The 16338-nt window shown below is 47.7% G+C and overlaps 1 protein-coding gene across 5 annotated transcripts in view; it reads left to right on the top strand.

Annotated features, from left to right (window-relative positions):
* Positions 1 to 822: 822 nt before the first annotated feature.
* Positions 823 to 16338, top strand: part of Crim1 (cysteine rich transmembrane BMP regulator 1) — a 174439-nt gene continuing 158923 nt past the window's right edge. For all 5 annotated transcript variants that reach the window (XM_087552474.1, XM_087552473.1, XM_087552472.1 and 2 more), the window contains exon 1: positions 823 to 1674. In XM_087552474.1, the coding sequence (XP_087408600.1) occupies positions 1344 to 1674 (331 nt within the window). In that variant the 5' untranslated portion in view covers positions 823 to 1343. The remainder of the gene's footprint in view (positions 1675 to 16338) is intronic.

Raw genomic sequence — 16338 nt, 5'->3', positions numbered from 1 at the left:
AATCCACTATTGAGCCTTTACTCCAGAGAGGATTAAGCTCTGTTACTTTCCAGTCACCCCTCCCATGATACAGCACCTCCACACAGACATACAGAAGGTGGATCGTTAAAATTCAATTCAAGCTGCAGCCCTTCCCAACATTGTCCCGGCTCAGAATGTTTACCTAGACCATTTAAAGCACTCAATCCCACCAGCAGTTTCGCTGGAGAAGTCTCCAGGTTCCCAAGACTCCATTACATAATATCTTTTACAAAGTCTATTCCCAGCTCCAGTGGAAGATGGATTCTCGTCCAGTTTGCGGAAATTCCACGCGTTCGCTTCCCTTTCCTGGGCTTCGATCCGGCCAGTGCCCAGCCTAGGCTGCAGCAACAGCTCTCGCTAGGATCCCCGCCACTCTCTCAACTCAAAACTACCACCCCGAGGTGCAGCCGTCCCGCCCCCGGTGCTCCAAAGCTAGCCCTGGTGGCCCGGTGTCGGCGGGGGATCGCGTCGCTACGACTGTCTCGGATCCCCGGCCGCAGCGCGCTCGCGGGGCTGGGGCCCGAGCCCGGATGATCGGCAGCAGGGCCGGCTTGGTATGCTGGGCTGCGGAGGAAGGAGAGGGGGAGGAGGAGGAGGCGTGGAGGGAGGAAGGGCCGGGGCAGCCCCGGAGGGAGGCGAGGGGGAGGGGAGGGGGCTGGCCGGCCCGAGGGTGGGGGGGCAGCCAATGAGCAGCGCGCGGCGCGGGGAGGGCGGGGGGGGGGGGGATGAGGTAGGATGGGGGAGGGCGCAGCCGGAGCAGCGGAGGCTCCAGCCATAAACAAGCGCCCGGAGGAGCGGCGCGGGAGAGAGCCGAGCCGGGCGCAAGGAACGGACGCCACGGACCTTCTGCTGAGCCACCGCGCCCACTCGGCGGCTCGGGAGGCGGGGACCGGCCCGGAGGCTGCGCTGCCGTCGTCTTTCCCCGGCGATCAGGAGCAGCGCGGAGGACCAGAAGGAGCCACCAGCCCTGCTTCGGAGCGGTGCGCAGCCACCGCCGCCGCCAGAAGTTTGGGTTGAACCGGAGCTGCCGCGAGGAAACTTTTTTTCCTCTTTTTCCCCTCCCGCCCGGGAGGAAAAGGAGGAGGAGGGGAAGCCACCCGCCACTGCTGCCGCTGGCGCCAACGCTCGTGGGCTCCGGGTCGGCGCGGCCCGCAGGGGCGGCGGGGGCCTCGCCCCGAGAGGGGAGGAGCGCCCCGGGGGCCCCTAGTGGGGCACGAGGACCGCGGGCTGCGGGTGCGGCGGCGGCGCGTGTGCCCCGCGCAGGGGAGGGCGCCCGCCCCGCTCCCGGCCCGGCTGCGAGGAGGAGGCGGCGGCACAGGAGGATGTACTTGGTGGCGGGGGGCAGGGGGCTGGCCGGCTGCGGGCACCTCTCGGTCTCGCTGCTGGGGCTGCTGCTGCTGCTGGCGCGCTCAGGCACCCGGGCGCTGGTCTGCCTGCCCTGTGACGAGTCCAAGTGCGAGGAGCCTCGGAGCTGCCCGGGAAGCATCGTGCAGGGCGTCTGCGGCTGCTGCTACATGTGCGCCCGCCAGAGGAACGAGAGCTGCGGTGGAGCCTATGGGCTCCATGGAGCCTGCGACCGGGGGCTGCGCTGTGTCATCCGCCCCCCGCTCAATGGCGACTCCATCACCGAGTATGAAGTGGGCGTCTGCGAAGGTAAGGCTGCCCTGATGCGCTCCCCCTCCCACCTGGCCGGCACGGAACAAAGTTTGCTTGAGACTTTTCCCAGAGGAGAGGGGGATCCCGGGGAAGAGGGATCGTCGCTGTCCCCGGGAGGGTGCCCTAGATGCCTGCTCAGGGACAGGCGAGGTTGGGCTGCGTGGGTGAGCTCCTCTGAACCCGCATAGACACACACACACACACACACACACACACACACACACACACACACACACAGGTGCGGTGATTCGGGCTTACGCTGGGTGGCTCTTTCTCGCCCCAATCAGGGGTGCCCTGTGCGGGGAAACACTGCGGAGTCTGGCACGCGCGAGACCCTCGGGGAGTCCGCCCCTGCCGCCCTGCCCGCATAGCGCAGTGTGGCACCGAGGGCGTACGCAGTCCGCGCTGCCGGCTTCTGATAGCGGAGTAGACCTGTGCTCTAGCCTGCACTCCCTATATGACTCTTGTTTTTTCTTTGCGCTCTTCCTTCACCTCCTTTTCCTCCTTCGCGTAATAAATCAGTTTCAGCTCGGGAATATGTCAGTCCAGGCGAAGTTACACATGGTGATTACTCATTTATTTGCCTATTGGAAACGGTCAAAGGCTTACTCTTCTGGGTGGCTAAAGGGAGTGGGGTGGGGAGCTGCACCTGGGTTGAAAAGTTATGGTTCACTACAAGAGGTTTCCTTTCAAGGGCCAATATCCGCGGGTTTCTAGAGCTAGGGCTGATGTCTTTTTGTTTGTTTGACAGTAGATTCTGCACTGTTTGCTTCACTGTGGTGCATCGTGCACCGCGGTGTGTGTAGATGTACTGAGGGTGGGGGCTTTGATAGTGGAGCCTCCCTGTTTCGGAAGCACTGTTGGGCCGAGTGGGCCTCCATCTATCTGCACATGGCTCTACTTCTGCCTCAAGGTGCCCGATTACGTTTAAGGTCTAGAGAGAAATAGTGAGTTCTTTTATTTTGACAATGGGCTGGATTGTCTGTTAAAAGTGGGTCCCTGCCTACTTAGAGATCAAACATTGGGCCCTCGATGCTGCTCCCGGTATCTTGCCAGGGATCAGGTCTCACTTGCAAGAAAGGACAACTGCACTCTGCCTTTACTGCTGTCAGTCAGCCCCTGGGACACGGGTTTATCGTGAAGCATCCTCTCGTGTGTGTGTGTGTGTGTGTGTGTGTGTGTGTGTGTCCACGCGCGCGCGATTATTTATTGAGCTGAGAGCTGGAAAGGACAAAGGTGGGTGTATTAAATGACTCCAGTGCTGTGGTAACTCTTTAAACACACATGCATGTATTTTTACCTGTGGTTTTAAGGTTTTGGACAGTTGTGGGAAATCAGGGAGGCCTTCCTGGTTTGGAAGCTAGGGGGCAGTAATGAGTGCAGGGCCCTGCTCCTTTAGGATAGTGCCCGCAAGACCCCACATTTCCCTGACACAAAAAGACCCCTCCTGGTTTCCTCAACGCAGGGAAAATGGTCATCAGACAGACTGACAGAATTTCACGTGTTTTTGAGTTTAGGCCTTCTGAATAACTTAGGCTAAAATGTGTTCCTGTGAATCCTGCTATGTGGTGTACATAACTTGACCAGCCTCCTACAGATCTTTAAGAACTAGGAGGCCGTGGTTAAAGGCAATGGAGACTGTGGGGCAGCAGGAAGGGCTTTGGGAGGCTCTGAGGAGGGTGACCCTTGTTTGTTTTTTCACGTGTTTCTGGTGAAGGGGATGCTTGGGGGAACATTTGTAGCAATCAAGTGTTTTGGCAGCAACGCCCCGTGTCACGGCGCTACATGCTTTTGGCAGTTTGTTAAGGAGCCTGTCATTCTTCTGAAATGATGCATCCCTCACGCCTGCCTTTCTCCTGGTAACACCAGGTGCCCAAAGCATTGGCCTTGAAAATGCTTGGAAGTGTTTCTTGACATGAGTGTATTTCAATTAGTGCTCTCTGGAAACACATTTCAGTGAGCAGGCCTGTTTTCAGCTGGATGCTATGGGCACATCCCGCTACCCCCTCCCTCCCTCCCTCTCTCCCTCCCTCCCTCCCTCCCTCCCTCCCTCCTCCCTCTCTCCTTCCTTCCTTGACTTTTCCTTCCTCTCTCCCTTCTTCCTTCACTAAAAGCAGCAGTGAAATAGATCTTAAAGCCTCGAAACTAAGGTAAAAGGACAGCATTTTCTGGCACGATGTAATGCTTACCTTTGGAGAGGTCTTCAACTGTCTAAAATTTCAGATATTTTCACATTAATATAAAACGCGTGGACCCCTTTTCAGCATTAGAGGAGTCTTCAGGAGTCACTGATTGTCTAGAAGCTGCCCCCCAGTTTTTCTTTTTCCTTCTCCAGGAACTTTGCATAAAATTTCTCAATGGCCAGTACTTCCCTCGGTTTCCATTTTGATTCAGAAATTCGTGTGTATTGTTATCATAACACACGAATAGAAGTGGATCTATTTTATTCATGTAGAAAAATCTCTTGTGCTGCATTTTTTGCACTGAAATGACCCCTACTGGTTGTATCTGTTAATGAAAAGTCTTTTGAAAGCTTTTTTAGTTGGCTACCCTGAGAAAACATATTTCACGGTGTAAAATAGGACCAATCCACCTGCTTTTGAAGACACGACTTAAGTACGAACGTATGTTACTGTTTGCCAACTTGCAGAAATGTTTGTCCTTCCCATACTGACTTTTTTGGGGGCAAGGGAGTGGTGTTTTAAGTTCACTGAATGAGTTGGGCCAGCAACCCAAATGGGCCCCTTTTCTTCAGGATTTTATGGCACAGTGACCCCTAAAAATACAGGAACCATCCTAGTCATAAGAAGAACCCCGAAGAAGAAAAATTAATTTCCAAAGGAATGGGATTGTGAATCAAGTGGCATGTTCACTAGGATCTCTTCTCTGCGTTGAGACCATTATTTAAAAAAAAAAAAAAAAAAAAAAACACAAAAAAACCCAAAAAACCCAAGTTAGCGCCTGCCTATAGGATCGAAAATGGAGCCGGTTACCCAGAGTTTTTTCTCCTCTCTCAGTCTTAAAAAGGGCCAGGAGGCACTGGCCCTCCAGAGGCAGCAATTCCCTTTCCTGTTTCCATGCATCTAGCGAGCCTTCCTGTTGGCCGTTTGCAGAATCTTAGCTGGACTGTTTTCTTGGACAGGCGTCTGTCTCCAGGGAAATCACCTACCATTCCAAAAGACCAAGTTTGGCTTCTAAACCTGGGAGGGAGTCTGGATGGGAGATCTCTTTAAGGGATCTGAGTTTTAAAACTAATGAAGTGAGATTGTGTAGAAAGAATGTTTTGATTGGACAGCGAGGACTACATTTGGAACTGTGGGAGAGAGGCCTTATGCTTCAGGCTTCACTTGGGGTGGGCAAGGTGAAGAGGCACCGCCAGCCTTTTGTCTTAGGACAGTGCTGTGTTAGACGCAGGTGTCCATGACAGCAGAAGGGCACCAACTTTTTCCGATGCTTTGACTCTGTGGCCTCAGTCTTTATAGAACTGAAATTTCAGTCTTCAAAACTATTGCCTATTAAAAAACTCTTTGTCAACTCAGTTTTCCCCGTTGCTTTTGCTTCCCTTCCACCGTGGTTTACAGGGCAGCAAGGAGAACTTAAGACTGAGTGGTGGGAACTTATAGCAGAGAGCAAGGTTTGGTGTTCTAAAGCACCCCTGTGAAGTTACAGTTTCTTTATTTGTCTTCTGGGATAGTCAGTAGCAGAAGATACCTACTTGGGGAGAGAGGGAGGTGGGAGGTGAGCCCAGAGAGCAGTGCCCAGGACCAGGTAGAGATATCAAAACATTTGGCAGGGCATGGGGTACATGAAAGCTGCCCTTTTTACTCTGTGGGAGAACCTGAAGTTGAGAGTCTATGGATTTTCACAAATTAAATAAAGGAGAGGTGGGGCAGAGCGAATACTTCTGTACTGAAGTTAGGGAAACATTTCAAACCCAGGCTTCCAGACCGCTTCCAGAGCAATGAATGGGTTTCATTCTCTCCCACAGAAGTCTTTAGGTAAGGTCCACGCTTTGATACCAGAGAGAAAGGTGAGCAGAGGGCGCCTAAAAGATGTTAGCAGGCTATGGGAAGACAAACTTAATTCAAGTAAACAAGGAAGTAATTAATTCCTCCTCAGAGTAAATATTGACAAAACACACAGGACCGACTATTCACTGCACACACACAAATGGCAGGGCAAAATGACCTTCACTTGGGCTGTGTGGCTTACAGAATTCTCTGCTGATGAGGACTCCTGTCACATAAAACACTTGGCAAAGGACAGATGAGCTGTGGACTGGAGGGGAGAAAGGCAAAAGCAGCAGGCACCAGGGCATGCACTGCTGGTGACGTGGGTCAGGGTAGAGACTAGGAAGCTCTGTGAGCAGAATGTTGGGAGTACAGTTGTAAGCAGAACTTATAAGCTCACTTATAAAACATTTTTACTGCTTGTATGGGCATGCGTGTGTGTGTGTGTGTGTGTGTGTGTGTGTGTGAGTGTGTGTGTGTGAATGTGTGTGTATGAGTATGTGGGTGAGTGTGGATGCGTATGAGAAAATGAGAGCGGACATGCATGCATGTGTGTGTGTATGTATGTGTGTGAGTGTGTATGAGCATGCATGTGTGTGTGAGTGTGAATGAGAAAGTGAGAGCATGTATGAGTGTGTATGAGAGTGTGTGTGAGGAAGTGTGTATGAGAATGAATGTGTATGAATGTGAATGAGTGTGAGTGTGTGAGAAAGTGTATATGCGAGAGAGTGTATATGAATGTGGGTATGTGTGTGTGAGACTGAGTGTGTGTGTGTGTGAATGTGAGTGTATGTGAGCGAGTGTGTGTGAGTGTATATGTGAGTGAGAGACAGTGTGTGTGAATGAGTATGTGTGAGCAAATGTGTGTGAGAGTGTGAGTATGAAAGTGTGTGTGTATGTGAGTGTGAGACTGTGAATGTGTGTGTGAGTGAGCAAATGTGTATGAGAGTGTGAAGGTGTGTGAGAGATAGTGTTTGTGTTTGTGAGTGTGTGAATGTGAGAGTTTGTATGAATGTGTGTGAATGTGTGAAAGACAGTGTTTGTGTGTGTGAATATGAGTGTGTGTATGTACACGAGTGTGTGTGGGTGTGTGCATGTGAGTGTGTGTGAGATAGTGTTTGTGTGTGAATGTGAGCGTGTGTCCATGTGAGAGTGTGTGTGTGTCTGAGTGAGAGAGAATGTTTGTGTGAGGGTGCATGTGTGTTCAGTGTGCCCTTGTGTGTGCTTGTGGATGTCAGAGGGCATTTGGAAGTCGGTTTTCGTCTACCCTATGGGTGCTGAGGATTGAACTCAGGTTGGCAGGCTTGGTAGCAACTCTTTCTCCTGCTGAGCCATCCATTCCGCCCCAGGCAGGTTCATTTATGAAGAAAAGTGAACAATCCCCAGACTCCGGATAACATTGTATCCATGTTTCGGAGCTGTTGGGAGATTCCGTACAGGTTTCTGTTCTCCAGGGCTTGGTTCCTATCCAGCCGTCTGCATGAGGGGTCTGGGGCTACAGAGTGCAGGCTTTATGAAACTGGAAGATTTAGATAAAATGGTGACCCCAGAAAGTGGGTGGACTAAAGGATAAGGAATGAGAAAAAGGGAAAAAAAGCCTTGAATTCATCTTAGCACAACTATATCACCCTTTGAAGAATGATCCAAAACACATTCCAGAGATTAATTGTGAAATTCCTGAAAAATGTGGGTGTGTTTAACTCAGGAAATGGTGCCAGCAGGAGAGATGACAGGGAAGCTTTCAACTGTAAAGGAGGCAGGGTGGGGGGTGGGGGGAGTGGAAGGTGAATATTTCTGGCAAAGCCAGTGCCTTGTTACACTTGTTACACCTTGTTCCAGATGGTGCATTTCATATAAGGAGTTTGGAGACATCTCAGTGTGGGCCATTTAATTATTTGAGGAAGGCACGACACGGATGCCTGTCATCTTACAGGTCTACTTCTCCAAGGCGGCGTTTTCAAGGATCAGGTTTTGCCTAGAAATGCATCACTCATCCATCTATTTTTCTGTTCTCTGTCCTGTATACAAGGCTGTCTACAGGGGTAGAAGGAAGCTAGGGGGTGTGGGGAGTCATTCAGAGCTAGTCTTCATTCCGTAAACCTGTAAACCCGTTCCCAGGCTGTGGGTCGTGACCCCTTTGGGGGGGTTGCATATCAGATATCCTGCCTGCATACCAGATTTTTACATTACGATTCCTAACAGTAGCAAAATGACAGGAGGTAGTATTGGAAATCATTGTACGGTTGGTGGCATCACCACAACATGAGGAACTGTATTAAAGGGTGGTAGCATTAGGAAGGTTGAGAAGCACTGCTGTATACCCTTTTAGTCAAGATAAATAGGACAGATACGGGTTGGACCCATGTAAGTTCCATGCAAAGATGATATGTATCTGTATTCTTACTTGCTTGGGCACATGGGTAAGATTTGTGACTGTAAGAATCAGGTTCTGAGGCTTGGAGGAGCTCATGTTTGGTGGGGAAGAGGGAGCCTGCTGATTCTCTTTAGAGCCCTTACAGTAAGGTGTCTGAGTGTTTCCCAACTTTTGAGCAGGAACCTGCATTCTCCAAGCTTTGCTAGCCCCAGTTCAGAATGGCAGGGTTCCTTTTGTGGTTTTTCTCTCTGTTCTGGCTTGCTCTGAGTGGTACCAGAGTGTGGGCAGGGAGCTGGGAGGTATCTCCCTCTTCAACTTCTCTCATCCTCTTGCTTCTCTTGGCTACCTGGCCTGGTCAGAATTGAATCCTTTGTCCTGAGGTAGACTCTTCTCCACTGATGGACAGAGACGCGTGCTAGACTGCATCTGTTTAAAGTTGCTCTTGGGTGAGCACAGAACTCTATTCTGTTTTCCTTTGTTAGCTTCAAAGTGAACGCATTTCAAGTCCTTATCGCCCTCCTCCAACCCCATTTTATTCTGGAGCCTCGGAATGTCCATGCTTTCGTGGATGAACGTGAAGGGTGGGAATGTGGTTTCCTTGTCTGACTAGTAAGGTTAATCATTGGGTTGTGATAAGAACGACCTTAATCCCCGAGAAACACCAGGGATGGTAATAGCTGACATCTGACAGGGCTGCTTGCCTAATGCAAGTGTGACAATCTGACCTGGGTTCATTTCCTTGCTTCACTTAACCTTTCTGCTCCACGACCCTTTAGGGAGTTAGAAGGTGGGTCTCTCAGAAAGGTAGCCAGTTATTAGTGATGTCATGCTGTCACCTCCAGCTGTTCCCCAACAGCACAGAAGTAGCCAGTTAAACTTGAGGCTTGTTACATAGAACATATCTAATAATTACTGCACAGGCTGTATCTTCAGACCTGAAGTTCGTTGGGATGCATTGTCAGAATTGTTTACTGAGCTCCTTTGTCTCTCTCTGTGGGGTAGTCTTTCATCTGGGGAGGTTGGGGGTCCTAAACTCATTTTAACCAGTAATGTGCATTTTCTTTTAGGTTATCTTTTGGAAGATTTTACTGGTAGCTCCTTAGATGTGTGTGTTTTGGGGGACGGGGATGTCATATTGATGGTCAGCACAGGATTGAGTTTGTCTTGAGATAAGGAGACAGCATGTATTGGCACAATTCTACACACACACATACCACACACACACACACACACACACACACACACACCACACACACACCACATACACACACCACACACATATACCACACACACAACATACACACACACACCCCACCACCTTCAGAACTCCAGGCCCACCTGCTGCTGTACCTGGTACAAACCTCAAAGCCAGAGGTTTAAACCCTCTATTCCTTTCTAGTTTAACCACTTACTCTGGGTCAGCTTATTTCCCCATTAAGTTAGGTAGCACCAACTAACCAGCGAAACATCTGCCCGCAAATTATTTAATGGGCATCTGCTGTGGGTCTGGTTTCTGTGTTATAAAATTCCGATACCTTTCTTTTTTTTTTTATAAAAACTTGGCTTCTGAAAGTTTAATGGCCCACAGTCACCTGGGAGCCTATTAAAAGTGCAGGTTTGGCCACTAGGATTATAGTTTAGCGGAAGAGCACATGTCTAGCATGTGCGAGGCGCTGACCCCTGCACCTAAACAAACAGAGCAGACTCTGACCGAGTATGCTTGCAGTGAAGCCTGGTGGCTGTCACTCACTTACGGGTGATGCCAGCATGGTTAGTCTCGGGTCGTTCCCAGTATCAGTTTCAGCTTTTGTAACAGGAAGTTGATGTAGAAGGGTATCTAAAACCTGTCACGTGCTGTGACAGTCGTATTAGTAAATAAGAGAGGCCCTTGACTCCATAAAGGTAATGGTTTACTGGTGACCAGGGATGGCTGGTTGATTCATTGTCTGCAGGTACCACACAGTGAGACCTGAGATGGGGAGTCCTGAGCATGCCGGGAGCAGGTGAGAGGGGCCGCTAACTTTACCTCAGACCACCAGGAATGGAGGGTTCAGCCCCCCCCCCCCGGGAGTGTCTTCTCTTTCCTCCTTTAGCCATTCCTGTTTTCCAACCAAATGGGTCTTGAGCCTAGATAAAACCAACATTCACATCTTGACTCAGATGATTTTGTTAACAGCACAGGGCACAGGCCAATCTTGGATAGTTTTTCTCAAGTGTCAGGCGCTTTCCACAAATAATTATAGTGAAGATTAGCAACAACAAATACATATATATATATATATACATATATATATATATACACATATACACACAATATATACATATATATACATATACTTACACACACATATATACATATATAAAATGATATATAGATTATGGGTATTGTGTACTTAAATACTAATAGTGTCCTCGGTAGATTTTTTTAATGACTAATATTAATTCTAACTTGCGTTCTTTTTTATTTCCATCTTTGTTAGCTTTCTCTGTATATAAATTTAGAAGTCAGCTTTGTGCGTGCACTAACACCTCCTCCACACATACTCTTTTTTGACGGGAGGCTCAGGATGATAATTCTGGTCTCGGATGTTTGTTCCGGAGAGGATGACTCCATAGTTCAGAGAACAAGGTGTTCCTTGGTTTGACCTCGGGTAACCCTAATTCCCAGGCCCTGTGGAGTTTGGTGGAATTGTGAACATTCGCTTGGGTTCATCTGAAAGGTGACAAGAGCTTATCTTGTTGCTGATCTCCATCTTGCATGGGGTATCCTTTCGAGGAGAGTGAGAACCTCAGTGTGACCATGGATCGGCCTACTGTGGTCTCTGGAGACGACTGTGTTGCTCCAGAGGAAGGGACAAACCAATGAAAATCTCTGACTTTCTCTTTGGTTCCCAGTGTAGATGTGGTCCCACTGTATGGTAATTCCTAACTGTGAGCCCTTCCTTCGTTCCTAGAAACGAGTATCGTTTTTGTTCAGAAAACATTAGCACAGAGTTCCCAAGACAGGTACCTCATAATGGCTACTGTGGGACAGGGAGAAAGAAACCTGATGAAGATGACCAGTAATTAGGGCCAGTAATTAGGTTACAGCTGATTCTTCTGGACAGCCAACCCTTCCCACCCAGCAGACACTCAGACACTCTTGTTAGTTCCTCTCCTTGGGATGCCCTCTGTCTTGTTATCAGGAATGTTGTCATTCAAACATGTAATCAAAATGAGAAAAAAAAAAACCCTACACAACATAGTTTCAGAGTTTCTTTTATGTCAGCGTTAATCAAACCCAAGCATAACATCCTAATTTGAAACATTCGCAGAACACTTGTCTTAAGAGTATGTAAGAAGAGAAACTAAAAGGCCGCAGAGATGACTCAGTGGTTAAGAGCACTGGCCGCTCTTCCAGAGGACCTGGGTTTGATTTCCAGCACCCACACGGGTGACTCACAAATATATATATATATATAAACACCCATACATATAAAACTTTTAAAAATAACATAAATAAATTTAGGAATGACTATATTTTAAGACTGTCATACTTTATTTCTAACTTCTGAGGGTTTGACATACCTACTGTACAAGTTTGAGCTATGTCTTTAGAACCTGGTATCCCAAGGTCTGGGGGGTTTTTGTTTTTGTTTCTGTTTTGCTTTTAGCTGTGAGCTGTAAATAGAGACCGGTGTCTGTCTTGTTTAGCGTTTCGAAACAACAATCATAAACATCTCAGATTCAAAACAGAAAGGAATTTCTGGCCGGGCAGGATGAAACCTGAGCTGGCAGAGCCCCGCTTACTGGAGGGAACTTGCTTAGCTTCACCTCCAGCTTAACTTAGAAAAAGGGCTCTCAGCGGCGATCAGACCAGAAGCATCTGGATGCTGAAGGATTGTGACACCTCTCTCTAGATTCCAGAGAGAGCCAAATCTGCCTGGAGGATGTTCCACCCGAACCAGACATCAGCAAGAAATATTTAGACACCCCCCCTTCAACCTCATTTCATGTCAAGAATCTCACACACGACGGCTGTGGGCTCTGTCCCCCAGAGTGAGTGTTTACAGTTCTGCAGAGCTAAAAGGAGGTCTCTCCTTACCTGCTCTTGTTGGAGCCTTGGCACTCGGTTACTGTTGTTGTTGTATGAACCAAGTGTGGTAAAGGTGTGGGTTTCCAACCATCTCTCTGGGAGTCAAAGTAGAGGGATCTTTAAATGAGGAAGAGTGGGATTGCTGTGTGCGGTTAGGAACCCAAGTTTGTGTATTTTCAGAAAAATTTTAGGGAAATCATTACCACTACCTCATGCCTTGAAAACAAAAGGCCAAGTGACTCTATATTTTAATCAAAGTGAGGGTCGGTTTGCTTATATCCTGGCTTGTTTCCGAAAGGCTTCGAGGCTTTCCACAGAGGTGACTATCGTCGGAGTCTTTCTTACACCTGAGAGCTGGTGTTGAAGGAGAAGAAGAAATAGTCATGGATTCTGGTCTGTCTTCATCATCCTCACAGCTCGGTGGCTTACAACTCTGTAACTAGGCTTTGTTCTGTCTTCATTTGCCAAATTAGGCAGTTACCTACCTGAATGCAGGAAGACTAAATCGGGGATCCTGAGGTTGTTCTCTGGTCCTAAGTTTGAGCTTTTAGGACCCACAAGCGCTGGCCAAGGATCAGGTATAACCTTGTGCTTACACAGGGAGGCAGGAAGAATGGTGGCCATCCACTTGATGGTCAGCCAGGTGCTGGGAACTGTAAGGCTCAGCAGGAAAACAAGAAGTCTGCTCCGCTTGTGTTTATTGGGATGGGCAGGTGACAGCAAAAAGCATCATTATAGGGACATTCGTGACATCTATTAAATACCTGCAGTCTGTCACTGTTAACTGTGTTCTGATCTACACCCAAGTCTAAACTGGCCCGCTGCTTTCATTCTTTCTCAGTTTCTCATTTGCTTTGTTAATTATTACAGTTACCCTGGGCCCAAGGGAGGTAGGTGACACACTGCAGAGGGAGACGCTCGCTCGGGCAAAGACAGGTCAAAACTCGCCCCATCCACATGCTGTGCCTCCAGTACTGGGGAGAGCTGAGTAATTGCCGCTCTTCCTAATAACTGCAGGCAGCAGCCAGATTCTCCGCATTCTTCCACCTTCGCTGCTGTTTTCGCTTGCCAGGGAGTTTCCTTAAGGAACAGAGACTGAATTTAAAGGAACATAACAGAGAGTGCGCAAAAAAAACCAGGGGGAGGTGGGCCACATGTGCGGGGAGCTCCCTGCTACCTCACCTTAGAAGGATGAAATGATACCGCATAGACCGAGCTCCCAGCTGCCTTGGCGACTGACTGAGCTTTTTGAGTCTCTCCATGGGTAGCACAACATACCTTCACTCTCAACTGGTTTTCAACATACCTTCACTCTCAACTGGTTTTCAAAGCCTCGGGCCCACTCTGAAGCTTAGAGAGTTGCATCTCGGAGTCTCTAGAAACTCCCATTTTCCTTTGTGTATTACATCAAAGGCTTGATAGTATGAGTCCTTGGCCCCGAAACTTGGTGACCATATTGTTCTAAAGATGGCGAAGGCTTCAGCACTGCCTCCAGCAGGTTTATGACACTGGTTCATTCCAGTCAGAATTTATTCATTGTTAAGTCTGCCGAATGTCGTACATACTCCCAAACAATGGCTCACAGCGTGAAAAGAACTCAGCGCACAATTATGACTTGGTTTCAGTTTCCCAAGGCACCAATTGCTACCTATAAGAACTTATTTTTTTTTTTTTAGTGTTCTATAATATTTTGCTTCTTAGCTCCAAATAATTCTTGCCCCCAATTTATAAAGCTGTTAAAGGTTCACTAGTGACTGAATGGGTATTTTAACTGGGTGGGTATTTTATATTGTACCAACACTTGCTCTTTTCTTGTTTTAGACGATGGTATCAAAAGTTGAATCCTGTTCCAGACCCTACCTTGTCTCTTCTTGTCTAGCCTGCTAGATAATTAGTAGCCAGTAACCATGAAAGTAGCCATTGAGGTGTGGGTGGTGTTAATTTACCAACTTAAGCTTTTGCCTAAGAGAAGCTTTCCTGGATTCTTCTGTGGTGTATAAATAGGTCCTCATTTGGGTTTCTTCCTGCTTGATTGGGACATCTAGCTGATGTCCTTGCTCCGAAGGCCTGGCTTTTAGAACTATGAATAGTGTGTGTGTGTGTGTGTGTGTGTGTGTGTGTGTGTGTGTGTGTGTTTGTGTGAGTCTGTGTATGTCTCTGTGTGTGTGTCTGTGTGTGTGAGTCTGTGTGTGTCTGTGTTTGTGTGTGTGTTTGTATCTGTGTGTCTGTGTGTGTGTCTGTGTATCTGTGTCTGTCTATGTGTGTCTGTGTGTGTGTGTGAGTCTGTGTGTGTGCCTGTGTGTGTGTCTTGTGTGTGTGTTGTGTGTGTGTTGTGTGTGTTGTGTGTGTCTGTCTGTGTGTGTTTATGTCTCTGTGTGTGTCTGTGTGTCTCTGTCTGTCTGTCTGTCTGTCTGTCTGTCTCTCTCTCTCTCTCTCTCTCTCTCTGTAGGACAATGAGTGCCTGCTGGGAGGCTCAGTGGATACTCACCCTGCCCCTTCTTCACACTGCCCACCCTTGTAGTTGACCCTCCTTCTCTAGCAGTCCTTTGGCAAAACCTTAAGCCAGCTGGACTGCAGGTGCCTTGGAAGACTTTGGGAAAATACTTCCCTGTTCCTTGGCCCTTACCTCCATATTCTTCCCAGCATGGCCTCCAGGTATCAGTAAGCTGTCTGTTCCCAGAAGTCAGCGCCCAGCATCCCATCTGCGGTGAGGACTTCTTCCAGTAAACCACCTCTGCACTAATCCCTAAAGGTTTCTGTGAAAATGTTCACGGGGTCCCAGAACTCCAGATCTGTTTGGTGCTGTGGCATATAATAATAGCACAAGTCAAAAAGCTATAAGAGCGTGTAAAGCAAGAATCTTTCTGATTAGTCTAAAAGGAAATTCCTGGGACAGAATGTTTCTGGGGTGTCAGCAGACCCTGAATGGTGCTTTTCCAGAAGCATCCTTGAGAGAGAGAGAGGAGCTATCATGGTTCCTTCTTTCAGTTTAACTCTGGGACTTAGAAGTAGGGCGTGTGCCCCTGTACATGCTGCCAATAACTTAGGTCACAGCATGAAGAATACTCTATGTTGTTACTGCTGGCTTGTTGGGAACAGCTCTGGGTTAGCATTTTGCCTCTCTGTAGACCATCAACCTGAAGGAACCACCTGCTGAAGGTTGTACCTGCTTTATTGGGGATGTATACTACTGGTTGACATTGGACGTCTTACTCAGTCACTCTCTGTCTGATTCTTTGAAACCGAGTCTTCAGCTGAGCTGAAAGCTCACTAATTTGATCGGAATAGCTCACCAGTGAGCTTCAAGAATTCGTCTGTCTCCACCCCCACCCACACGCCTTGACCCCCAAGGACTGAGGTTGTAGATGACACATGTCCAGGACTGTGGGAGATTTGAACTCAGATTCTTATGATTGTGTGACAGCCAGTCTAGCGACTGAACCATCTCCCAGGCCTTGTTTTATTTATTATATTTGAACACAGAATGGTTTTAATTGAAGCGCTTTTGCTTTTGAACTGTCCGTTTAATTGAAATATTGATGAGGAACCAAGTAGAGGTTAGGACTATTATTACTGACATTTATTTCTTGGTGGATTGAGACAAGTTTTATCTTTAAGAGCAATGAGGCTTCATAAGCAGGCTGTCACTATTAAACACAGTTGCTTTGACTTTATAAAGGAATTTTTGGACATGCGAGCCAAAAGAAAACACGGAAATTTAGGGTGAGAAACGGCAGACATCTGTAGGGAAATAAACAAACTATGAGAAGCCAAAGGTGGTTGGTGGGGGTTTTTTTGTTTGTTTGTTTTTTTGTTTTTTGTTTTTTTTTTTTTTTTTTTTTTTGCTGGAAAGAGATCATAATTTTTTTTCAAAGACTAAACTGGGAAAAGGTGAGCCTTTAGCAGCCAAGTTTATTGATTCTCTGTTCAAAAAATTATATTAGACCCTTAGAAAGACAGGAAAAAGGAAAGAGTCTGCCAACAGAGGGCTGGAAAACTTGAGGGAGATAAAGTATTTACAAGTTTTAATAACATAAAACGCGTCCAAGAGCAATACATAATTGCAGCTGCATTTGGCAATGAAAATAACCCGTGGATTATATTTTTTAAATTGTCTGTGAATATGTAAGCTCATGCCCTTGGGTAAAAAATACTTGGGTGATAATGTTTCTTGAGAGAATGGAAAAATAGAAGGTATTAGG

This window comes from Rattus norvegicus, chromosome 6, assembly GCF_021556685.1.
Source record: "Rattus norvegicus strain SHRSP/BbbUtx chromosome 6, alternate assembly SHRSP_T2T, whole genome shotgun sequence".
In the NCBI taxonomy this organism is placed as follows: Eukaryota; Metazoa; Chordata; class Mammalia; order Rodentia; family Muridae; genus Rattus; species Rattus norvegicus.
The sequence above is the reverse complement of the archived record's forward strand: the minus strand, read 5'-3'. Positions and strand labels throughout refer to the sequence as shown.